This window comes from Oncorhynchus mykiss, chromosome 27 (genome assembly GCF_057628025.1).
Source record: "Oncorhynchus mykiss isolate SJ-2025 chromosome 27, ASM5762802v1, whole genome shotgun sequence".
Lineage (NCBI taxonomy): Eukaryota > Metazoa > Chordata > Actinopteri > Salmoniformes > Salmonidae > Oncorhynchus > Oncorhynchus mykiss.
In genome coordinates this window covers 46,412,743-46,439,315 of record NC_143048.1, presented here as the reverse complement: position 1 = coordinate 46,439,315, position 26,573 = coordinate 46,412,743, and the positions used below count along the sequence as shown (strand labels likewise).

The window sequence follows — 26,573 nt, the reverse complement described above, 5'->3', positions numbered from 1 at the left end:
AGGCAATCTCAACGATGTGGATTACAGGGAAGACATCCTCCTCCCTCATGTGGTACCCTTCCTGCAGGCTCATCCTGACATGACCCTCCAGCATGACCACCAGCCATACTGCTCGTTCTGTGCGTGATTTCCTGCAAGACAGGAATGTCAGTGTTCTGCCATGGCCAGCGAAGAGCCCGGATCTCAATCCCACTGAGCACGTATGGGACCTGTTGGATCGGAAAATGAGGGCTAGGGCCATTCCCCCCCATAAATGTCTGGGAACTTGCAGGTGCCTTGGTGGAAGAGTGGGGTAACATCCAAGAACCAGCCAAACTAGTGCAATCCATGAGAAGGAGATGCACTGCAGTACTTAATGCAGCTGGTGGCCACACCAGATACTGACTTTTACTTTTGATTTTGAACCCCCCCCCCCTTTGTTCAGGGACAAATTATTCCATGCTTGTTATGTCCATACAAATATTTTACACATGTTAAGTTTGCTGAAAATAAACGCAGTTGACAGTGGGAGTATGTTTCTTCTTTGCTGAGCTTATATCATTTTTCATTGACTGTGACTTTCACAAGGCTGTGTTTTCCCTTTGAGCTAAAGTCTAGGCATTAAGTCTGAGCTTCAGATCTTAGGCAAAGTAGCCTAGTGGTTAGAGCGTTGGACTAGTAACCAGAAGGTTGCAAGTTCAAACTCCCGAGCTGACAAGGTACAAATCTGTCGTTCTGCCCCTGAACAAGGCAGTTAACCCACTGTTCCTAGGCCGTCATTGAAAATAAGAATTTGTTCATAACTGACTTGCCGAGCTAAATTAAGGTAAAACATCAGGTGAGGATCGTTCACTTTTTTACATTCTACCCTTACCTTGTACTTCCTTGTAACACACTGCCCAAAACTCTCACTGAACCCTCTCTCTGAGACAAACTCTGTGACTTTTCATCTGCAGCAGAGGTTACCATCCCCCACCTCAGCCTGACTTATTCATGAGTGACCGGCTCGATTCGGTCCTATGTGTTATAAAGATTTTTTTTTACATTTTTTACATTGGATAAAAAGTAGATACTCAGAGATAGAAAATAATGCAGTTGAGGAACAAAGTCATTCTGCTTTGAAAGTTGACAACTTGGGGGCCTCCCGGGTGGCGCAGTGTCTAAGAGACTCTGGGTGCCATCAGAGACTCTGGGTTCGCGCCCAGGCTCTGTCATAGCCAGCATGTCCATGTCTCGTCACGCACCAGCAGTGCGCGATGAGTGCGCACTAACCAAGGTTGCCAGGTACATGGTGTTTCCTCTGACACATTGGTGCAGCTGGCTTCCAGGTTGGATGCGCGCTGTGTTAAGAAGCAGTGCGGCTTGGCTTGGTTGGGTTGTGTATCTGAGGACACATTACCTTCAACCTTCGTCTCTCCTGAGCCCGTATGGGAGTTGTAGCAATGAGACAGGATAGTAGCTAATAAAACAATTGGATACCATGAAAAAGGGGTAAAATTAAAAAAAAAAATGAAAGATGACTTTTGAGAAAATGGCCCTTGAATGTTTTGGTACATGTAATGGAGAGCTCTTCTTTGTTTCCTCTTAAGTGTGAACGATGCCTCAGGATGGTAAGTTGGTGGTTGAAGATATCCCTCTAGTGGTGTGGGGGCTGTGTTTTGGCAAAGTGGGGTTATCATCAGATGGGGCCACAGTGTCTTCTGACCCCTCCTGTCTCATCCTCCAGTATTTATGCTGCAGTAGTTCATGTGTCGGGGGGCTAGGGCCAGTCTGTTATATCTGTAGTATTTCTCCTGTCTTATCCGGTGTCCTGTGTGAATTTAAGTATGCTCTCTCTAATTCCCTCTTTCTCTCTTTCTTTCTCTCTCTCGGAGGACCTGAGCCCTAGGACCCTTAGGACTACCTGGCATTATGACTCCTTGCTGTCCCAGTCCACCTGGCCGTGCTGCTGCTCCAGTTTCAACTGTTCTGCCTGCGGCTATGGAACCCTGACCTGTTCACCGGACGTGCTACCTGTCCCAGACCTGCTGTTTCAACTCTCTAGAGACAGAAGGAGCGGTAGAGATACTCTTAATGATCGGTTATGAAAAGCCAACTGACATTTATTCCTGAGGTGCTGACTTGTTGCACCCTCGGCAACTACTGTGATTATTATTATTTGACCCTGCTGGTCATTTATGAACATTTGAACATCTTCTCCATGTTCTGTTATAATCTCCACCCGGCACAGCCAGAAAAGGACTGGCCACTCCTCATAGCCAGGTTCCTCTCTAGGTTTCATCCTAGCTTCTTGGCTTTCTAGGGAGTTTTTCCTAGCCACCGTGCTTCTACACCTGCATTGCTTTCTGTTGGGGTTTTAGGCTGGGTTTCTGTACAGCACTTGGGGATATCAGCTGATGTAAGAAGGGCTATTTAAATACATTTGATTTGATTTAAGTCTTAGCCCCACTCATCTCTTTATTAAGGATATGTGATTCCATTTCTTAAACAGAGTAAGGTTTTTATAAATATTTTATAATTATTAGAATATTCGTACCCAGACACACTTCTAAATTGATGGGTCATGCGAAAGAAATGCTATACCCCCCCCCCCCCCCCCAACCACCACATCTAGCTAAGTAGATGGGTCTCCATGGTGTAGACATGTTCATGAAATACAATAAATGGCCGTAATCACCCCCAGACACACCTGGCAAACTTGATGGGTCATGTAATCATCTGGCGAAGTCTTTTGTTTAGACATATAGCCACCTAGCTAAACAATGAAACCAAATGGCGCTTTCAAGTTAACTGAGAACTTGGACAACTATGAGGTCAAAAGGTTGGAATCCCGAGTTGGATGACTATCCCCTCAAAAAAATCCCAGTCAGAGCTTTTTTTTTTCCAGTGTTCCCAGTTGTTTTGAACACAGTGAACATGGTAATAATCACAACCAATACTACTAGCAATACAAAACTGATTGTCAAAGCTAGCCACCATGCATTAATCTGCAAGTAGCTAAAGCTAACTAATTAGGTTCAATGTTACCTAGCTAGCTAACATTAGGTTATAACTAGCAATGCATATAGCTTCCTGAGATATAAATAATATTACAACACAGACCATACACGTAACATTAGCTAGCGAGCCAGCCAGCTAACGGTAGCTAGCTAACAGTATGCTTTAACTTGGAATGAAAGCAAATTTCTGACAAAATTAGAAACTTATAATATCTGAAAATGTAGCTAGATTGATTCTCTCACCCGTGGATGGATGCTTCTCCCTCTCTGTCACGGTTGCCATGGTTGCCCTTTAGTTTGAAGATGTAATCCAGAGAGATGTGTTTTATACAACAACCTTCTGTGTGTTCTCTTTTCTACTTTCTACTCCCTCCGCATATTTGCAATCAAACGCCAGAATTTTCTCCATCTCCTTAGCTATCATACTCTGCTTCCACCGGGCATTCCACTGATTTCAAAACTCTGTCAACTTCTTCTGTGACAACATCACTGTTTTTTTGTTGTGTTTTTTTATTAAATTTTTTACCCGTTTTTTCTCCCCAATTTCGTGGTATCCAATTGTTTTAGTAGCTACTATCTTGTCTCATCGCTACAACTCCCGTACGGGCTCGGGAGAGACGAAGGTTGAAAGTCATGCGTCCTCCGATACACAACCCGACCAAGCCACACTGCTTCTTAACACAGCGCGCATCCAACCCGGAATCCAGCCGCACCAATGTGTCGGAGGAAACACCGTGCACCTGACAACCTTGGTTAGCACGCACTGCGCCCGGCCCGCCACAGGAGTCGCTGGTGCGCGATGAGACAAGGACATCCCTACCGACCAATCCCTTCCTAACCCGGACGACGCTAGGCCAAGGCCAATTGTGCGTCGCCCCACGGACCTCCCGGTCAAGGCCGGTTACGACAGAGCCTGGGCGCGAACCCAGGGACTCTGATGGCACCCGGGAGGCTGACAACAACACTGTTGATTGCTGTTTTAGAGGACTCCACACTGTCCGTACATCAGGGATATCCTCTTCGTCTGATTCATTTTCAGAGTCGGAGAGAGTCAGCACGGCACGATTGTCCTCTGGAATGTGGAGAGCAGTACAGCAGCAACACTTATTGCAGTTCTTCGTGATATCTTTCAAAAAAGCCGAGGTAGAAAGCATTACTTACACTTCTTCTTCAATGAGGTTAAACAGGCATCGGCATACAATACATGTTGCATTACCGCCACCTACTGGACTGGAGTATAACTCCCTTATATGTTGCTTGAAAATAATAATAATACAGAATATATATCTTCTTTTTTTTTAAATCAACAAATACACATCACCCTACACTCACTAAAAACCCACCACCCTACTCCACTATTTAAATCTCTCTAGTCCTACCTCTTGCCAACAGCCTGAAAGGACGAGACACCACCACTCAACACACCCTGTTACTCTTCTGAAGTCAAGTCTCGTACACCCAAATAACTCTCTGCGGCTGCCACCACAACCTCAATTTTCTGCGACTTACGTTCCATCCCTGCAGTACAGTTGATAACCATTGCTATAAATGCTAAAAATCCAATCTCACTGAAGTATATATATATGACTTGTTGGCCTCTCCCTCTGTACTGGTACATGTCTACTCTGCACACCACTCCTCTCAGGATCCCTTTCAATTGACCCATCTTCCTCTACTTTCTTCACTACCTCAGCATACGACAACTTCTGCTCCACTCTAACCCTGGAAACCTCAGCCTGCCTCTCTCTCACAGGGGACATTTCTGATCCCCTACAATTAACACATACCACTACTTTCCCCAATGCTACACATTCCTTTGTCTCATGCCCTTCTGCACACTTCTCACACCTAGGAACCTCCCACCTACACACTGCTGGCACATAGGAACACCTAGGAACCTCCCTCCTACACACTGCTGCCACATAGGAACACCTAGGAACCTCCCACCTACACACTGCTGCCACATAGGAACACCTAGGAACCTCCCACCTACACACTGCTGCCACATAGGAACACCTAGGAACCTCCCACCTACACACTGCTGCCACATAGGAACACCTAGGAACCTCCCTCCTACACACTGCTGCCACATAGGAACACCTAGGAACCTCCCACCTACACACTGCTGCCACATAGGAACACCTAGGAACCTCCCACCTACACACTGCTGCCACATAGGAACACCTAGGAACCTCCCACCTACACACTGCTGCCACATGCCCATAAGTTTGACACCTGTAACAACGTAATGTATTGGGTACAAAAGCTCACACATGTTAACTTATATATCCTAACGTCACTTTGTCGGGCAAAGACTAACCACCAAAACTCAAAAGAAAAGACGACTTTTCTGTTTGACCACTCACGCCACCCCTGTCTGCGTCGCACCAAACGACGAGAGTCACAAACGCTGGAAATATTCCCCTTCAGTTACAGTTACCCCAGTAATCACTCCTTTCAATGGCGGCCTTTTCTTGAGAGCAAAACAATTCACATCTCTTTTCCACATTAGTTTAACATGGAGCGCATGCTTCCTCTGACCTGCAGAAACACCAGCAATTATCTCCAGGCCACTTCTGCTTACCTTCCCCGATTCCACAGCACCCAACTTTTGTTTTCACCCACCCTGAAACCACAAATGGATCAGCCAAAAGGCAAGGGTACACTTTTTCCAAACATGTCACTGCTGCCGTCACAGAGTCATCTTCATCCTGACCCTCGTGCAAAGCCTTGGGCTCAGAGAACTTCACCACACCTAGCGTGTCCGATACTTCACCCTCACTCACTTCCAGTTCTCTTCCTGTCTTCGATCCGGTGTACAGCTCACACTTTCTACCGTTCTTCTTTAACAAACCATCTCCGTTTTTTCCACAATTTTGAACTGATTCAAGCCCACCCTCCCTCTCTCTCTTCGACTTCCTCCGCCTCTCTTTTGCTATTCCATTCCTTATTATAATACCGCACTTCTCCTGACATACATCTTGTTCTTGCCCTCTCAAGGGACACCATTTTCCTTCCTCCACACAGACTCCAAACGTGCTGTCATGCACCAAAACTCGAAGCGCATTACCTACACATACTGAGCAGCTCATGTTATAGACAGAAGCATGTTACACGGCAGACCAATCAGAACTCATCTCTTGGCATGTTCAGCCCGTTCATCTTACGGCTAGCGGGAAGGTGTCTCCCTTTTGTCACGTTCTGACCTTTATTTCCTTTGTTTTGTCGTTATTTAGTATGGTCAGTGAGTTGGGGTGGGCAGTCTATGTTTGTTTTTCTATGATTTTGGAATTTCTATGTTTCGGCCTAGTATGGTTCTCAATCAGAGGCAGGTGTCGTTAGTTGTCTCTGATTGAGAATCATATTTAGGTAGCCTGGGTTTCATTGTTTGTTTGTGGGTGTTTCCGTGTCAGTGTTTGTCGCCACACGGTACTGTTTCGGTTTGTTCACGTTTATTGTTTTTTTTGTATTCATAGTGTTCAGTTGATGTTTTTAAATAAACAACCATGGACACTTACCACCACCACGCACGGTCCGATCCTTGCTACACCTCTTCAGAGGAAGAAATCAGCCGTTACACCTTTTATAGTGGCTAAACCAAACTCGGCTCGTAATTTAACATTTGTATAAGTATTTACAGATGGACTAGTAGTGACGTGAAAGCCACTTCATACCTCTGTGTTTGGGACCAGGTTGCCAGAGAACGCAGTCAGCATACCTGGTCAGCCATTCACAGGCCCTCTCAGGTTGGGCAACAGAACCCTATTCCTGGCAGTTCTTTAGTTGGACACAAGGGGTGCAGAGAGACAACAGATCAGAACTCTGCACCATCTCAACACAACTCACCACTAGAGCCTGCCTACAAGGACAACAACTCGCCACCATCTCAACACAACTCACCACTAGACCCTGCCTACAAGGACAAGAACTCGCCACCATCTCAACACAACTCACCACTAGACCCTGCCTACAAGGACAAGAACTCGCCACCATCTCAACACAACTCAGCACTAGACCCTTCTTACAAGGACAAGAACTCGCCACCATCTCAACACAACTCACCACTAGACCCTTCCTACAAGGACAAGAACTCGGCACCACCTCAACACAACTCACCACTAGACCCTGCCTACAAGGACAAGAACTCGGCACCACCTCAACACAACTCAACACTAGACCCTTCCTACAAGGACAAGAACTCGGCACCACCTCAACACAACTCAACACTAGACCCTTCCTACAAGGACAAGAACTCGCCACCATCTCAACACAACTCACCACTAGACCCTTCCTACAAGGACAATAACTCGGCACCACCTCAACACAACTCAACACTAGACCCTTCCTACAAGGACAAGAACTCGGCACCAACAGGTGGTACAGCCTCCAGCCTGGACTTCCTAACCGTGTGTGAATGTGTGTGAATGACGATGTGAGTGGACTTTGTTGGGGTTCATGTATATATTTCATGTATACATGTAATAGGCTTAAACAATGTAACTACATGTCTTTTTCCATGCTAGTATGTTGTTACTTCACGCCTGTGTACGAGTCTTGCAACATTATGTGTTCATTTGCCCTCTTGGCAGAGTTATGTGTACTCTTAGCTACTCAGGCTAATCTAGCTAATCTCTACCCATTACCTACAATGGACCAAGATGGTTGCCAGCCCGGCATTGTTTATACACACACCTAAAATGGCCGGTCGATGACATCCGGGTCAATTCCTAGCCACATCCAAAATGGCTGCATGTTTACATCTTAGCATCCTAGCATGATATCGGTAACCATTAGCCCAGTAGCTGTTAACTGTACTGCACGTAGGGTTTAAATAGCTCTCCATACTGACCTATCGCCTGGAGCCTACTAGCCCTGGCCTACTAGCCTAGCGTACGAGCCTCTATTGTACGGTATATACTATTACCCACAGCTAGCATGTCAGCTTCTCTTGTATTTGTAGTTAACCACGTGAGCTGCTAACTGTATCCTGTGTATACCCTATATGCTATGCTAGCTCACCATTAATACTATGTAGCATTCCAGCCTACTAGCATAGCTATTCCTTTAGCTACTACCATTGTGTGCTATCTTAGCTTACTACTGTTAGCTGGTATGTGCAATTTCCTGCCACTATTGTATACATTGCTAATGTTTATATTAATTATTAATGCTGTGTAATACATGTTTTTGTATTTCTCTGTTTTTACTACAGGAAACCACTATCACTTTCACCCAGTCTACTTCCTGCTTGCTGTATGTGTGTGCCTGTCTTGAGTGTGGCAGTAAACATGTGTTCTGTACACCTGTCTCCTACTGGTAATTTCCGTCCTCTTACAGGGACGCTGGGACAGTTAACCCTATAATCTAAACCATCACCTGTATCAGAGACCACCACAGGGTGCCACTTTTCTACATTCCTTGTTGTTATTTTTTCCCCATACCTGTTACTTCCGTGTTGTTACATTCTGCCCATACCTGTTACTTCCTTGTTGTTACATTCTGCCCAAAACCTGTTACTTCCTTATTGTTACATTCTGTCCATACCTGTTACTTCCTTGTTGTTACATTCTGCCCAAAACCTGTTACTTCCTTATTGTTACATTCTGCCCAAAACCGGTTACTTCCTTATTGTTACATTCTGCCCATACCTGTTACTTCCTTGTTGTTACATTCTGCCCATACCTGTTACTTCCTTGTTGTTACATTCTGCCCATACCTGTTACTTCCTTGTTGTTACATTCTGCCCATACCTGTTACTTCCTTGTTGTTACATTCTGCCCATAACTGTTACTTCCTTATTGTTACATTCTGCCCATACCTGTTACTTCCTTGGTGTTACATTCTGCCCAAAACCTGTTACTTCCTTATTGTTACATTCTGTCCATACCTGTTACTTCCTTGTTGTTACATTCTGCCCATAACTGTTACTTCCTTATTGTTACATTCTGCCCATACCTGTTACTTCCTTGTTGTTACATTCAGCCCATACCTGTTACTTCCTTGTTGTTACATTCTGCCCATACCTGTTACTTCCTTGTTGTTACATTCTGCCCATACCTGTTACTTCCTTGTTGTTACATTCTGCCCATACCTGTTACTTCCTTATTGTTACATTCTGCCCATACCTGTTACTTCCTTGTTGTTACATTCTGCCCATACCTGTTACTTCCTTATTGGTACATTCTGCCCATACCTGTTACTTCCTTATTGTTACATTCTGCCCATACCTGTTACTTCCTTGTTGTTACATTCTGCCCAAAACCTGTTACTTCCTTATTGTTACATTCTGTCCATACCTGTTACTTCCTTGTTGTTACATTCTGCCCATAACTGTTACTTCCTTATTGTTACATTCTGCCCATACCTGTTACTTCCTTGTTGTTACATTCAGCCCATACCTGTTACTTCCTTGTTGTTACATTCTGCCCATACCTGTTACTGCCTTATTGTTACATTCTGCCTATACCTGTTACTTCCTTATTGTTACATTCTGCCCATACCTGTTACTTCCTTGTTGTTACATTCTGCCCATACCTGTTACTTCCTTGTTGTTACATTCTGCCCATACCTGTTACTTCCTTGTTGTTACATTCTGCCCATACCTGTTACTTCCTTGTTGTTACATTCTGCCCATACCTGTTACTTCCTTATTGGTACATTCTGCCCATACCTGTTACTTCCTTATTGTTACATTCTGCCCATACATGTTACTTCCTTGTTGTTACATTCTGCCCATACCTGTTACTTCCTTGTTGTTACATTCAGCCCATACCTGTTACTTCCTTGTTGTTACATTCTGCCCATACCTGTTACTTCCTTGTTGTTACATTCTGCCCATACCGGTTCCTTCCTTATTGTTACATTCTGCCCATACCTGTTACTTCCTTGTTGTTACATTCTGCCCATACCTGTTACTTCCTTGTTGTTACATTCTGCCCATACCTGTTACTTCCTTGTTGTTACATTCTGCCCATACCTGTTACTTCCTTATTGGTACATTCTGCCCATACCTGTTACTTCCTTATTGGTACATTCTGCCCATACCTGTTACTTCCTTGTTGTTACATTCTGCCCATACCTGTTACTTCCTTATTGGTACATTCTGCCCATACCTGTTACTTCCTTATTGGTACATTCTGCCCATACCTGTTACTTCCTTGTCGTTTCTGAACCAGCGGATGTGTGCCGCAGGCTTGCTGCCAGATGTGGTGCAGATCAGAGTGATCTCATCTCCCTCCATGGCTGGCTTAGTGAACCCTGTGATCTCTGGTCGCTCTGGGACTCCTGCAGGACAACAACAATTCATAACAACAACACCGAAAATCATCAACAACAACAACAAAACACCCAGTCAACAAGAACTTTATTAACATAACAACGCGTTAGGTTAAAAACAGAACAACCCTATTATGTCATTACAAATACTGTCCTTCTAATAACCTCAATCAACATTCATTCTTCATGTGTAGTGAGATGCCTTCTTGCCTAAAAAAATCAATACGCTTCCCCATCAACCTTTAGGGGATCGTTAAACAGTCCAACCAATTAAACGACGACTGCTGTCTGAGTTAGGAGCATTAGCACTGTGTAATTGTCAGTCCTAAGGTGTGTAGAGATCCAAACTGAACCCCAATCCCTACACTGTGTCTCTCTCTCTGTCTCTCTCTCTCTCTCTCTCTCTCTCTCTCTCTCTCTCTCTCTCACTCTCTCTCTCTCTCTCTGTCTCTCTCTCTCTCACTCTGTCTCTCTCTGTCTCTCTCTCTCTCTGTCTCTCTCTCTCTCTCTGTCTCTCTGTCTCTGTCTCTGTCTCTCTCTCTCTCCCTCACACTCACTCACTCACTCACTCACTCACTCACACACACACGCACACACACACGCACACGCACACGCACACGCACACGCACACTCACTCACCCAGTACAGTGAGGAAGGCCTTGGTGGTCTTGACAGGCATGGTGAACAGGGAGCATGTGTACTGGCCCTCGTCTGATAGGCCGATGTCACTGATGCTGATGGTAAGCTCCGCCCACGTAGCCCGAACCAGCTCGATCCGGTTGTCCCTCAAGGCTGGGGAACACACAGTGAACACATAGTAAACACACACACACAGTGCTGTGGGACACACAGGAAGGACCATCAGACACACAGAGCTGGGGGGACACAGACACACATTCATAGGATCCAATAAAGTTCACAGTTCTTCAGATGAGGGGAGTTTGTCTCTACTCAAAAGTAGTGCACTATGTTGGGAATAGGGTGCCGTTTGAAACATTGCCATATGTAGGTAAGGCTAGATGGGAGTGTCTGTGTGTATGGCTAGATGGGAGTGTCTGTAGATTGGGTTAGAATGAAATGTATGGAGAGAGGTAGGGCTAGATGTGAGTGTATGTGTGTATGGCTAGATGTGAGTGTCTGTAGATAGGGTTAGAATGAAATGTATAGAGGTAGGGCTAGATGGGTGTGTCTGTAGATAGGGTTAGGATGAAATGTATAGAGGTAGGGCTAGATGGGTGTGTCTGTAGATAGGGTTAGAATGAAATGTATAGAGGTAGGGCAAGATGGGAGTGTCTGTAGATAGGGTTAGAATGAATGTTATAGAGGTAGGGCTAGATGGGAGTGTCTGTAGATAGGGTTAGAATGAAATGTATAGAGTTAGGGCAAGATGGGAGTGTCTGTAGATAGGGTTAGAATGAAATGTATAGAGGTAGGGCTAGATGGGATGTGTCTGAAAAGAGGGACGACTGTGCCTTGGGGAGGCAGGATCAAGAATGTAAAATGTATCATATGAAGAGGCCTCTCCCTGTGCTCTCCTGTGGCTGGCTGTAACAGCAGGGTAGGGTAGCCTAGTGGTTAGAGCGTTGAACTAGTAACCGGAAGGTTGCAAGTTCAAACCCCCGAGCTGACAAGGTACAAATCTGTCAATCTGAGCCTGAACAGGCAGTTAACCCACTGTTCTGTTCCTAGGCCGTCATTGAAAATAAGAATTTGTTCTTAACTGACCTGCCTAGTTAAATAAAGGTACTACTGATGAGTTTGAAACACTGGATGCTGTGTGTCAAATGACCTACCTGAGAAAGGTGTGTGTGTGTGTGTGTGTGTGTGTGTGTGTGTGTGTGTGTGTGTGTGTGTGTGTGTGTGTGTGTGTGTGTGTGTGTGTGTGTGTGTGTGTGTGTGTGTGTGTGTGTGTGTGTGTGTGTGTGTGTGTGTGTGTGTGTGTGTGTGTGTGTGTGTGTGTGTGTGAAATGCTGTGCGAGAGACAACAGGTTTGAGATGACCTTTCTGTTAGCAGCATGGTGCTACATCAGCTTCAAAAGAGACCAGTCACACCTCAATGAAGATATCACCACAGACCAGTCACACCTCAATGAAGATATCACCACAGACCAGTCACACCTCAATGAAGATATCACCACAGAGCAGTCACATATCACCACAGACCAGTCACATATCACCACAGACCAGTCACATGTCACCACAGACCAGTCACATGTCACCACAGACCAGTCACATGTCACCACAGACCAGTCACATGTCACCACAGACCAGTCACATGTCACCACAGACCAGTCACATGTCACCACAGACCAGTCACATATCACCACAGACCAGTCACATATCACCACAGACCAGTCACATATCACCACAGACAAATCGTCTCACTACTGTCTCTATAGCCACATATTTGAAAAATCACATTAAACCTGAAACTTTTTTAAAAATTTTTTAAAACTTGACACGAATAAGATATTCAGACACACAGCTGACTTGCATATTAAGTTAATTAATTCGGTAGTGCCTTGGTATTACTGTATATCTTTGCATTTATACATTAAATATGCTGAATTAATTTCTTCATCCTGATTGTTAAAGTTGAGAGGGCATATGTATTGGATCGAAGTCAAATATCACCAAACAGACCTAATTTGGTGGTCACTTAAGAACATGGTGTTGGCATCTAATCCAAGGTTTCCCAAACTCGGTCCTGGGCCCCTCCTGGGTACAAGTTTTTTTTTTTTTTTTTTGCCATATCACTACACAGTTGATTAAAAATAATCAACTAATAATTAAAAAATAATCAACTAATAATTAAAAATAATCAACTAATAATTAAAAAATAATCAACTCCTCATCGGGCTTTGATTATTTAAATCAGCTGTGTAGTGCTAGGGCAAAAAACAAAATGTGCACCCAGGGGTGGGTGGGTGGGGGTTGGGGTGGGGGGGGTGGGGGGGTGGGGGTGTCCTCCGGTAGCCTCCGGTAGCAGTTGAGGTAATTGCTTTGTATCGTTAGTTTGATCGTTTGTTAATCATGATCTTCTAATCACACTGGACAAATGAGGGAGGTTATGAAGACATTAAAGGTCTTAATGATTCACCATTATTCATATCAGACACCGGTTGTTTCAGTTGCTTAATTGAAAATACCACCTAGAACAACACTGAACATCTAAGAAAGCGATTACAAGTTCCTCGTTAACAACACCTTGTCGTCTCCCAGTTACTCACGATAATTATTAACATGCACACCGAGGCAAACCAAGGCTAATTGTAGAGCATGTGAGGCCGCTGAGGGGAAGACGGTACATAATAATGGTTGGGACGGATCACATGGAATGGAGGCAAATCATGTGTTTAGATGAATTGGATACAGTCCCACTGATTACGCTCCAGCCATTTACCAGGAGCCCGTCCTCCCCAATTAAGGTGCCACCAACCTCCTGTGTTACATCTTAACCAGCCAGAGAGAAGAAGAAACCAACTACAACTTTAATCAGCCAGAGAGAAGAAGAGAACAACTACAGCTTTAATCAGCCAGAGAGAAGAAGAGAACAACTACAACTTTAATCAGCCAGAGAGAAGAAGAGAACAACTACAGCTTTAATCAGCCAGAGAGAAGAAGAAACCAACTACAGCTTTAATCAGCCAGAGAGAAGAAGAGAACAACTACAGCTTTAATCAGCCAGAGAGAAGAAGAAACCAACTACAGCTTTAATCAGCCAGAGAGAAGAAGAGAACAACTACAGCTTTAATCAGCCAGAGAGAAGAAGAAACCAACTACAGCTTTAATCAGCCAGAGAGAAGAAGAGAACAACTACAACTTTAATCAGCCAGAGAGAAGAAGAGAACAACTACAGCTTTAATCAGCCAGAGAGAAGAAGAGAACAACTACAACTTTAATCAGCCAGAGAGAAGAAGAGAACAACTACAGCTTTAATCAGCCAGAGAGAAGAAGATAACAACTACAGCTTTAATCAGCCAGAGAGAAGAAGAGAACAACTACAACTTTAATCAGCCAGAGAGAAGAAGAAACCAACTACAGCTTTAATCAGCCAGAGAGAAGAAGAAAACAACTACAGCTTTAATCAGCCAGAGAGAAGAAGAGAACAACTACAACTTTAATCAGCCAGAGAGAAGAAGAAACCAACTACAGCTTTAATCAGCCAGAGAGAAGAAGAAACCAACTACAGCTTTAATCAGCCAGAGAGAAGAAGAAACCAACTACAACTTTAATCAGCCAGAGAGAAGAAGAAACCAACTACAGCTTTAATCAGCCAGAGAGAAGAAGAAACCAACTACAGCTTTAATATGCCAGAGAGAAGAAGAAACCAACTACAGCTTTAATCAGCCAGAGAGAAGAAGAGAACAACTACAGCTTTAATCAGCCAGAGAGAAGAAGAAACCAACTACAACTTTAATCAGCCAGAGAGAAGAAGAGAACAACTACAGCTTTAATCAGCCAGAGAGAAGAAGAGAACAACTACAGCTTTAATCAGCCAGAGAGAAGAAGAAACCAACTACAGCTTTAATCAGCCAGAGAGAAGAAGAAACCAACTACAGCTTTAATCAGCCAGAGAGAAGAAGAAACCAACTACAGCTTTAATCAGCCAGAGAGAAGAAGAGAACAACTACAGCTTTAATCAGCCAGAGAGAAGAAGAGAACAACTACAGCTTTAATCAGCCAGAGAGAAGAAGAGAACAACTACAGCTTTAATCAGCCAGAGAGAAGAAGAAAACAACTACAGCTTTAATCAGCCAGAGAGAAGAAGAGAACAACTACAGCTTTAATCAGCCAGAGAGAAGAAGAGAACAACTACAGCTTTAATCTGCCAGAGAGAAGAAGAGAACAACTACAGCTTTAATCGGCCAGAGAGAAGAAGAAACCAACTACAACTTTAATCAGCCAGAGAGAAGAAGAAACCAACTACAACTTTAATCAGCCAGAGAGAAGAAGAGAACAACTACAGCTTTAATCAGCCAGAGAGAAGAAGAAACCAACTACAGCTTTAATCAGCCAGAGAGAAGAAGAAACCAACTACAACTTTAATCAGCCAGAGAGAAGAAGAGAACAACTACAGCTTTAATCAGCCAGAGAGAAGAAGAAACCAACTACAGCTTTAATCAGCCAGAGAGAAGAAGAAACCAACTACAGCTTTAATCAGCCAGAGAGAAGAAGAGAACAACTACAGCTTTAATCAGCCAGAGAGAAGAAGAGAACAACTACAGCTTTAATCAGCCAGAGAGAAGAAGAAACCAACTACAGCTTTAATCAGCCAGAGAGAAGAAGAGAACAACTACAGCTTTAATCAGCCAGAGAGAAGAAGAAACCAACTACAGCTTTAATCAGCCAGAGAGAAGAAGAGAACAACTACAGCTTTAATCAGCCAGAGAGAAGAAGAGAACAACTACAGCTTTAATCAGCCAGAGAGAAGAAGAGAACAACTACAGCTTTAATCAGCCAGAGAGAAGAAGAAACCAACTACAGCTTTAATCAGCCAGAGAGAAGAAGAAACCAACTACAGCTTTAATCAGCCAGAGAGAAGAAGAGAACAACTACAGCTTTAATCAGCCAGAGAGAAGAAGAAACCAACTACAACTTTAATCAGCCAGAGAGAAGAAGAAACCAACTACAGCTTTAATCAGCCAGAGAGAAGAAGAAACCAACTACAACTTTAATCAGCCAGAGAGAAGAAGAAACCAACTACAACTTTAATCAGCCAGAGAGAAGAAGAGAACAACTACAACTTTAATCAGCCAGAGAGAAGAAGAAACCAACTACAGCTTTAATCAGCCAGAGAGAAGAAGAGAACAACTACAGCTTTAATCAGCCAGAGAGAAGAAGAGAACAACTACAGCTTTAATCAGCCAGAGAGAAGAAGAGAACAACTACAGCTTTAATCAGCCAGAGAGAAGAAGAAACCAACTACAGCTTTAATCAGCCAGAGAGAAGAAGAAACCAACTACAGCTTTAATCAGCCAGAGAGAAGAAGAAACCAACTACAGCTTTAATCAGCCAGAGAGAAGAAGAAACCAACTACAACTTTAATCAGCCAGAGAGAAGAAGAGAACAACTACAGCTTTAATCAGCCAGAGAGAAGAAGAGAACAACTACAGCTTTAATCAGCCAGAGAGAAGAACAGAACAACTACAACTTTAATCAGCCAGAGAGAAGAAGAGAACAACTACAGCTTTAATCAGCCAGAGAGAAGAAGAGAACAACTACAACTTTAATCAGCCAGAGAGAAGAAGAAAACAACTACAGCTTTAATCAGCCAGAGAGAAGAAGAGAACAACTACAGCTTTAATCAGCCAGAGAGAAGAAGAGAACAACTACAGCTTTAATCAGCCAGAGAGAAGAAGAGAACAACTACAGCTTTAATCAGCCAGAGAGAAGAAGAAACCAACTACAACTTTAATCAGCCAGAGAGAAGAAGAAACCAACTACAGCTTTAATCAGCCAGAGAGAAGAAGAAACCAACTACAACTTTAATCAGCCAGAGAGAAGAAGAAACCAACTACAACTTTAATCAGCCAGAGAGAAGAAGAAACCAACTACAGCTTTAATCAGCCAGAGAGAAGAAGAAACCAACTACAGCTTTAATCAGCCGGAGAGAAGAAGAGAACAACTACAGCTTTAATCAGCCAGAGAGAAGAAGAAACCAACTACAACTTTAATCAGCCAGAGAGAAGAAGAAACCAACTACAGCTTTAATCAGCCAGAGAGAAGAAGAAACCAACTACAACTTTAATCAGCCAGAGAGAAGAAGAAACCAACTACAACTTTAATCAGCCAGAGAGAAGAAGAGAACAACTACAACTTTAATCAGCCAGAGAGAAGAAGAAACCAACTACAGCTTTAATCAGCCAGAGAGAAGAAGAAAACAACTACAGCTTTAATCAGCCAGAGAGAAGAAGAGAACAACTACAGCTTTAATCAGCCAGAGAGAAGAAGAGAACAACTACAGCTTTAATCAGCCAGAGAGAAGAAGAAACCAACTACAGCTTTAATCAGCCAGAGAGAAGAAGAAACCAACTACAGCTTTAATCAGCCAGAGAGAAGAAGAAACCAACTACAGCTTTAATCAGCCAGAGAGAAGAAGAAACCAACTACAACTTTAATCAGCCAGAGAGAAGAAGAGAACAACTACAGCTTTAATCAGCCAGAGAGAAGAAGAGAACAACTACAGCTTTAATCAGCCAGAGAGAAGAAGAGAACAACTACAACTTTAATCAGCCAGAGAGAAGAAGAGAACAACTACAGCTTTAATCAGCCAGAGAGAAGAAGAGAACAACTACAGCTTTAATCAGCCAGAGAGAAGAAGAAACCAACTACAGCTTTAATCAGCCAGAGAGAAGAAGAGAACAACTACAGCTTTAATCAGCCAGAGAGAAGAAGAGAACAACTACAGCTTTAATCAGCCAGAGAGAAGAAGAAACCAACTACAGCTTTAATCAGCCAGAGAGAAGAAGAGAACAACTACAGCTTTAATCAGCCAGAGAGAAGAAGAGAACAACTACAGCTTTAATCAGCCAGAGAGAAGAACAGAACAACTACAGCTTTAATCAGCCAGAGAGAAGAAGAAAACAACTACAGCTTTAATCAGCCAGAGAGAAGAAGAAACCAACTACAGCTTTAATCAGCCAGAGAGAAGAAGAGAACAACTACAACTTTAATCAGCCAGAGAGAAGAAGAGAACAACTACAGCTTTAATCAGCCAGAGAGAAGAAGAGAACAACTACAACTTTAATCAGCCAGAGAGAAGAAGAAAACAACTACAGCTTTAATCAGCCAGAGAGAAGAAGAGAACAACTACAGCTTTAATCAGCCAGAGAGAAGAAGAGAACAACTACAGCTTTAATCAGCCAGAGAGAAGAAGAGAACAACTACAGCTTTAATCAGCCAGAGAGAAGAAGAAACCAACTACAACTTTAATCAGCCAGAGAGAAGAAGAAACCAACTACAGCTTTAATCAGCCAGAGAGAAGAAGAAACCAACTACAACTTTAATCAGCCAGAGAGAAGAAGAAACCAACTACAACTTTAATCAGCCAGAGAGAAGAAGAAACCAACTACAGCTTTAATCAGCCAGAGAGAAGAAGAAACCAACTACAGCTTTAATCAGCCAGAGAGAAGAAGAGAACAACTACAGCTTTAATCAGCCAGAGAGAAGAAGAAACCAACTACAACTTTAATCAGCCAGAGAGAAGAAGAAACCAACTACAGCTTTAATCAGCCAGAGAGAAGAAGAAACCAACTACAACTTTAATCAGCCAGAGAGAAGAAGAAACCAACTACAACTTTAATCAGCCAGAGAGAAGAAGAGAACAACTACAACTTTAATCAGCCAGAGAGAAGAAGAAACCAACTACAGCTTTAATCAGCCAGAGAGAAGAAGAGAACAACTACAGCTTTAATCAGCCAGAGAGAAGAAGAGAACAACTACAGCTTTAATCAGCCAGAGAGAAGAAGAGAACAACTACAGCTTTAATCAGCCAGAGAGAAGAAGAAACCAACTACAGCTTTAATCAGCCAGAGAGAAGAAGAAACCAACTACAGCTTTAATCAGCCAGAGAGAAGAAGAAACCAACTACAGCTTTAATCAGCCAGAGAGAAGAAGAGAACAACTACAGCTTTAATCAGCCAGAGAGAAGAAGAGAACAACTACAACTTGAATCAGCCAGAGAGAAGAAGAGAACAACTACAGCTTTAATCAGCCAGAGAGAAGAAGAGAACAACTACAGCTTTAATCAACCAGAGAGAAGAAGAAACCAACTACAGCTTTAATCAGCCAGAGAGAAGAAGAGAACAACTACAGCTTTAATCAGCCAGAGAGAAGAAGATAACAACTACAGCTTTAATCAGCCAGAGAGAAGAAGAAACCAACTACAGCTTTAATCAGCCAGAGAGAAGAAGAGAACAACTACAGCTTTAATCAGCCAGAGAGAAGAAGAGAACAACTACAGCTTTAATCAGCCAGAGAGAAGAACAGAACAACTACAGCTTTAATCAGCCAGAGAGAAGAAGAAAACAACTACAGCTTTAATCAGCCAGAGAGAAGAAGAGAACAACTACAGCTTTAATCAGCCAGAGAGAAGAAGAGAACAACTACAGCTTTAATCAGCCAGAGAGAAGAAGAGAACAACTACAGCTTTAATCAGCCAGAGAGAAGAAGAGAACAACTACAGCTTTAATCAGCCAGAGAGAAGAAGAGAACAACTACAGCTTTAATCAGCCAGAGAGAAGAAACCAACTACAGCTTTAATCAGCCAGAGAGAAGAAGAAACCAACTACAGCTTTAATCAGCCAGAGAGAAGAAGAGAACAACTACAGCTTTAATCAGCCAGAGAGAAGAAGAAACCAACTACAACTTTAATCAGCCAGAGAGAAGAAGAAACCAACTACAGCTTTAATCAGCCAGAGAGAAGAAGAAACCAACTACAACTTTAATCAGCCAGAGAGAAGAAGAAACCAACTACAACTTTAATCAGCCAGAGAGAAGAAGAGAACAACTACAACTTTAATCAGCCAGAGAGAAGAAGAAACCAACTACAGCTTTAATCAGCCAGAGAGAAGAAGAGAACAACTACAGCTTTAATCAGCCAGAGAGAAGAAGAGAACAACTACAGCTTTAATCAGCCAGAGAGAAGAAGAGAACAACTACAGCTTTAATCAGCCAGAGAGAAGAAGAAACCAACTACAACTTTAATCAGCCAGAGAGAAGAAGAAACCAACTACAGCTTTAATCAGCCAGAGAGAAGAAGAAACCAACTACAACTTTAATCAGCCAGAGAGAAGAAGAAACCAACTACAACTTTAATCAGCCAGAGAGAAGAAGAAACCAACTACAGCTTTAATCAGCCAGAGAGAAGAAGAAACCAACTACAGCTTTAATCAGCCAGAGAGAAGAAGAGAACAACTACAGCTTTAATCAGCCAGAGAGAAGAAGAAACCAACTACAACTTTAATCAGCCAGAGAGAAGAAGAAACCAACTACAGCTTTAATCAGCCAGAGAGAAGAAGAAACCAACTACAACTTTAATCAGCCAGAGAGAAGAAGAAACCAACTACAACTTTAATCAGCCAGAGAGAAGAAGAGAACAACTACAACTTTAATCAGCCAGAGAGAAGAAGAAACCAACTACAGCTTTAATCAGCCAGAGAGAAGAAGAGAACAACTACAGCTTTAATCAGCCAGAGAGAAGAAGAGAACAACTACAGCTTTAATCAGCCAGAGAGAAGAAGAGAACAACTACAGCTTTAATCAGCCAGAGAGAAGAAGAAACCAACTACAGCTTTAATCAGCCAGAGAGAAGAAGAAACCAACTACAGCTTTAATCAGCCAGAGAGAAGAAGAAACCAACTACAGCTTTAATCAGCCAGAGAGAAGAAGAGAACAACTACAGCTTTAATCAGCCAGAGAGAAGAAGAGAACAACTACAACTTGAATCAGCCAGAGAGAAGAAGAGAACAACTACAGCTTTAATCAGCCAGAGAGAAGAAGAGAACAACTACAGCTTTAATCAGCCAGAGAGAAGAAGAAACCAACTACAGCTTTAATCAGCCAGAGAGAAGAAGAGAACAACTACAGCTTTAATCAGCCAGAGAGAAGAAGATAACAACTACAGCTTTAATCAGCCAGAGAGAAGAAGAAACCAACTACAGCTTTAATCAGCCAGAGAGAAGAAGAGAACAACTACAGCTTTAATCAGCCAGAGAGAAGAAGAGAACAACTACAGCTTTAATCAGCCAGAGAGAAGAACAGAACAACTACAGCTTTAATCAGCCAGAGAGAAGAAGAAAACAACTACAGCTTTAATCAGCCAGAGAGAAGAAGAGAACAACTACAGCTTTAATCAGCCAGAGAGAAGAAGAGAACAACTACAGCTTTAATCAGCCAGAGAGAAGAAGAGAACAACTACAGCTTTAATCAGCCAGAGAGAAGAAGAGAACAACTACAGCTTTAATCAGCCAGAGAGAAGAAGAGAACAACTACAGCTTTAATCAGCCAGAGAGAAGAAACCAACTACAGCTTTAATCAGCCAGAGAGAAGAAGAAACCAACTACAGCTTTAATCAGCCAGAGAGAAGAAGAGAACAACTACAGCTTTAATCAGCCAGAGAGAAGAAGAAACCAACTACAACTTTAATCAGCCAGAGAGAAGAAGAAACCAACTACAGCTTTAATCAGCCAGAGAGAAGAAGAAACCAACTACAACTTTAATCAGCCAGAGAGAAGAAGAAACCAACTACAACTTTAATCAGCCAGAGAGAAGAAGAGAACAACTACAACTTTAATCAGCCAGAGAGAAGAAGAAACCAACTACAGCTTTAATCAGCCAGAGAGAAGAAGAGAACAACTACAGCTTTAATCAGCCAGAGAGAAGAAGAGAACAACTACAGCTTTAATCAGCCAGAGAGAAGAAGAGAACAACTACAGCTTTAATCAGCCAGAGAGAAGAAGAAACCAACTACAGCTTTAATCAGCCAGAGAGAAGAAGAGAACAACTACAGCTTTAATCAGCCAGAGAGAAGAAGATAACAACTACAGCTTTAATCAGCCAGAGAGAAGAAGAAACCAACTACAGCTTTAATCAGCCAGAGAGAAGAAGAGAACAACTACAGCTTTAATCAGCCAGAGAGAAGAAGAGAACAACTACAGCTTTAATCAGCCAGAGAGAAGAACAGAACAACTACAGCTTTAATCAGCCAGAGAGAAGAAGAAAACAACTACAGCTTTAATCAGCCAGAGAGAAGAAGAGAACAACTACAGCTTTAATCAGCCAGAGAGAAGAAGAGAACAACTACAGCTTTAATCAGCCAGAGAGAAGAAGAGAACAACTACAGCTTTAATCAGCCAGAGAGAAGAAGAGAACAACTACAGCTTTAATCAGCCAGAGAGAAGAAGAGAACAACTACAGCTTTAATCAGCCAGAGAGAAGAAACCAACTACAGCTTTAATCAGCCAGAGAGAAGAAGAAACCAACTACAGCTTTAATCAGCCAGAGAGAAGAAGAGAACAACTACAGCTTTAATCAGCCAGAGAGAAGAAGAAACCAACTACAACTTTAATCAGCCAGAGAGAAGAAGAAACCAACTACAGCTTTAATCAGCCAGAGAGAAGAAGAAACCAACTACAACTTTAATCAGCCAGAGAGAAGAAGAAACCAACTACAACTTTAATCAGCCAGAGAGAAGAAGAGAACAACTACAACTTTAATCAGCCAGAGAGAAGAAGAAACCAACTACAGCTTTAATCAGCCAGAGAGAAGAAGAGAACAACTACAGCTTTAATCAGCCAGAGAGAAGAAGAGAACAACTACAGCTTTAATCAGCCAGAGAGAAGAAGAGAACAACTACAGCTTTAATCAGCCAGAGAGAAGAAGAAACCAACTACAGCTTTAATCAGCCAGAGAGAAGAAGAAACCAACTACAGCTTTAATCAGCCAGAGAGAAGAAGAAACCAACTACAGCTTTAATCAGCCAGAGAGAAGAAGAAACCAACTACAACTTTAATCAGCCAGCGAGAAGAAGAGAACAACTACAGCTTTAATCAGCCAGAGAGAAGAAGAGAACAACTACAGCTTTAATCAGCCAGAGAGAAGAAGAGAACAACTACAACTTTAATCAGCCAGAGAGAAGAAGAGAACAACTACAGCTTTAATCAGCCAGAGAGAAGAAGAGAACAACTACAGCTTTAATCAGCCAGAGAGAAGAAGAAACCAACTACAGCTTTAATCAGCCAGAGAGAAGAAGAGAACAACTACAGCATTAATCAGCCAGAGAGAAGAAGAGAACAACTACAGCTTTAATCAGCCAGAGAGAAGAACAGAACAACTACAGCTTTAATCAGCCAGAGAGAAGAAGAAAACAACTACAGCTTTAATCAGCCAGAGAGAAGAAGAGAACAACTACAGCTTTAATCAGCCAGAGAGAAGAAGAGAACAACTACAGCTTTAATCAGCCAGAGAGAAGAAGAGAACAACTACAGCTTTAATCAGCCAGAGAGAAGAAGAGAACAACTACAGCTTTAATCAGCCAGAGAGAAGAAGAGAACAACTACAGCTTTAATCAGCCAGAGAGAAGAAGAAACCAACTACAGCTTTAATCAGCCAGAGAGAAGAAGAAACCAACTACAGCTTTAATCAGCCAGAGAGAAGAAGAGAACAACTACAGCTTTAATCAGCCAGAGAGAAGAAGAAACCAACTACAACTTTAATCAGCCAGAGAGAAGAAGAAACCAACTACAGCTTTAATCAGCCAGAGAGAAGAAGAAACCAACTACAACTTTAATCAGCCAGAGAGAAGAAGAAACCAACTACAACTTTAATCAGCCAGAGAGAAGAAGAGAACAACTACAGCTTTAATCAGCCAGAGAGAAGAAGAGAACAACTACAACTTTAATCAGCCAGAGAGAAGAAGAGAACAACTACAGCTTTAATCAGCCAGAGAGAAGAAGAGAACAACTACAGCTTTAATCAGCCAGAGAGAAGAAGAAACCAACTACAGCTTTAATCAGCCAGAGAGAAGAAGAGAACAACTACAGCTTTAATCAGCCAGAGAGAAGAAGAGAACAACTACAGCTTTAATCAGCCAGAGAGAAGAACAGAACAACTACAGCTTTAATCAGCCAGAGAGAAGAAGAAAACAACTACAGCTTTAATCAGCCAGAGAGAAGAAGAGAACAACTACAGCTTTAATCAGCCAGAGAGAAGAAGAGAACAACTACAGCTTTAATCAGCCAGAGAGAAGAAGAGAACAACTACAGCTTTAATCAGCCAGAGAGAAGAAGAGAACAACTACAGCTTTAATCAGCCAGAGAGAAGAAGAGAACAACTACAGCTTTAATCAGCCAGAGAGAAGAAGAAACCAACTACAGCTTTAATCAGCCAGAGAGAAGAAGAAACCAACTACAGCTTTAATCAGCCAGAGAGAAGAAGAGAACAACTACAGCTTTAATCAGCCAGAGAGAAGAAGAAACCAACTACAACTTTAATCAGCCAGAGAGAAGAAGAAACCAACTACAGCTTTAATCAGCCAGAGAGAAGAAGAAACCAACTACAACTTTAATCAGCCAGAGAGAAGAAGAAACCAACTACAACTTTAATCAGCCAGAGAGAAGAAGAGAACAACTACAACTTTAATCAGCCAGAGAGAAGAAGAAACCAACTACAGCTTTAATCAGCCAGAGAGAAGAAGAGAACAACTACAGCTTTAATCAGCCAGAGAGAAGAAGAGAACAACTACAGCTTTAATCAGCCAGAGAGAAGAAGAGAACAACTACAGCTTTAATCAGCCAGAGAGAAGAAGAAACCAACTACAGCTTTAATCAGCCAGAGAGAAGAAGAAACCAACTACAGCTTTAATCAGCCAGAGAGAAGAAGAAACCAACTACAGCTTTAATCAGCCAGAGAGAAGAAGAAACCAACTACAACTTTAATCAGCCAGAGAGAAGAAGAGAACAACTACAGCTTTAATCAGCCAGAGAGAAGAAGAGAACAACTACAGCTTTAATCAGCCAGAGAGAAGAAGAGAACAACTACAACTTTAATCAGCCAGAGAGAAGAAGAGAACAACTACAGCTTTAATCAGCCAGAGAGAAGAAGAGAACAACTACAGCTTTAATCAGCCAGAGAGAAGAAGAAACCAACTACAGCTTTAATCAGCCAGAGAGAAGAAGAGAACAACTACAGCTTTAATCAGCCAGAGAGAAGAAGAGAACAACTACAGCTTTAATCAGCCAGAGAGAAGAAGAAACCAACTACAGCTTTAATCAGCCAGAGAGAAGAAGAGAACAACTACAGCTTTAATCAGCCAGAGAGAAGAAGAGAACAACTACAGCTTTAATCAGCCAGAGAGAAGAACAGAACAACTACAGCTTTAATCAGCCAGAGAGAAGAAGAAAACAACTACAGCTTTAATCAGCCAGAGAGAAGAAGAGAACAACTACAGCTTTAATCAGCCAGAGAGAAGAAGAGAACAACTACAGCTTTAATCAGCCAGAGAGAAGAAGAGAACAACTACAGCTTTAATCAGCCAGAGAGAAGAAGAAACCAACTACAGCTTTAATCAGCCAGAGAGAAGAAGAAACCAACTACAGCTTTAATCAGCCAGAGAGAAGAAGAGAACAACTACAACTTTAATCAGCCAGAGAGAAGAAGAAAACAACTACAGCTTTAATCAGCCAGAGAGAAGAACAGAACAACTACAGCTTTAATCAGCCAGAGAGAAGAAGAAAACAACTACAGCTTTAATCAGCCAGAGAGAAGAAGAGAACAACTACAGCTTTAATCAGCCAGAGAGAAGAAGAGAACAACTACAGCTTTAATCAGCCAGAGAGAAGAAGAGAACAACTACAGCTTTAATCAGCCAGAGAGAAGAAGAAACCAACTACAGCTTTAATCAGCCAGAGAGAAGAAGAAACCAACTACAGCTTTAATCAGCCAGAGAGAAGAAGAGAACAACTACAACTTTAATCAGCCAGAGAGAAGAAGAAAACAACTACAGCTTTAATCAGCCAGAGAGAAGAAGAGAACAACTACAGCTTTAATCAGCCAGAGAGAAGAAGAGAACAACTACAACTTTAATCAGCCAGAGAGAAGAAGAAACCAACTACAGCTTTAATCAGCCAGAGAGAAGAAGAGAACAACTACAGCTTTAATCAGCCAGAGAGAAGAAGAGAACAACTACAGCTTTAATCAGCCAGAGAGAAGAAGAAACCAACTACAGCTTTAATCAGCCAGAGAGAAGAAGAAACCAACTACAACTTTAATCAGCCAGAGAGAAGAAGAGAACAACTACAGCTTTAATCAGCCAGAGAGAAGAAGAGAACAACTACAACTTTAATCAGCCAGAGAGAAGAAGAGAACAACTACAGCTTTAATCAGCCAGAGAGAAGAAGAGAACAACTACAGCTTTAATCAGCCAGAGAGAAGAAGAAACCAACTACAGCTTTAATCAGCCAGAGAGAAGAAGAGAACAACTACAGCTTTAATCAGCCAGAGAGAAGAAGAGAACAACTACAGCTTTAATCAGCCAGAGAGAAGAACAGAACAACTACAGCTTTAATCAGCCAGAGAGAAGAAGAAAACAACTACAGCTTTAATCAGCCAGAGAGAAGAAGAGAACAACTACAGCTTTAATCAGCCAGAGAGAAGAAGAGAACAACTACAGCTTTAATCAGCCAGAGAGAAGAAGAGAACAACTACAGCTTTAATCAGCCAGAGAGAAGAAGAGAACAACTACAGCTTTAATCAGCCAGAGAGAAGAAGAGAACAACTACAGCTTTAATCAGCCAGAGAGAAGAAGAAACCAACTACAGC

General features: G+C 42.4%; 1 protein-coding gene across 5 annotated transcripts in view; it reads right to left on the bottom strand.

Annotated features, from left to right (window-relative positions):
- cadm2b (cell adhesion molecule 2b) overlaps nt 1-26,573 on the bottom strand; it is a 520,268-nt gene that overhangs the window by 82,695 nt on the left and 411,000 nt on the right. For all 5 annotated transcript variants that reach the window (XM_036965372.2, XM_036965373.2, XM_090224114.1 and 2 more), the window contains 2 exons: nt 10,893-11,045; nt 10,125-10,262 (listed from right to left, as the gene is read on the bottom strand). In XM_036965372.2, the coding sequence (XP_036821267.1) occupies nt 10,125-10,262; nt 10,893-11,045 (291 nt within the window). The remainder of the gene's footprint in view (nt 1-10,124; nt 10,263-10,892; nt 11,046-26,573) is intronic.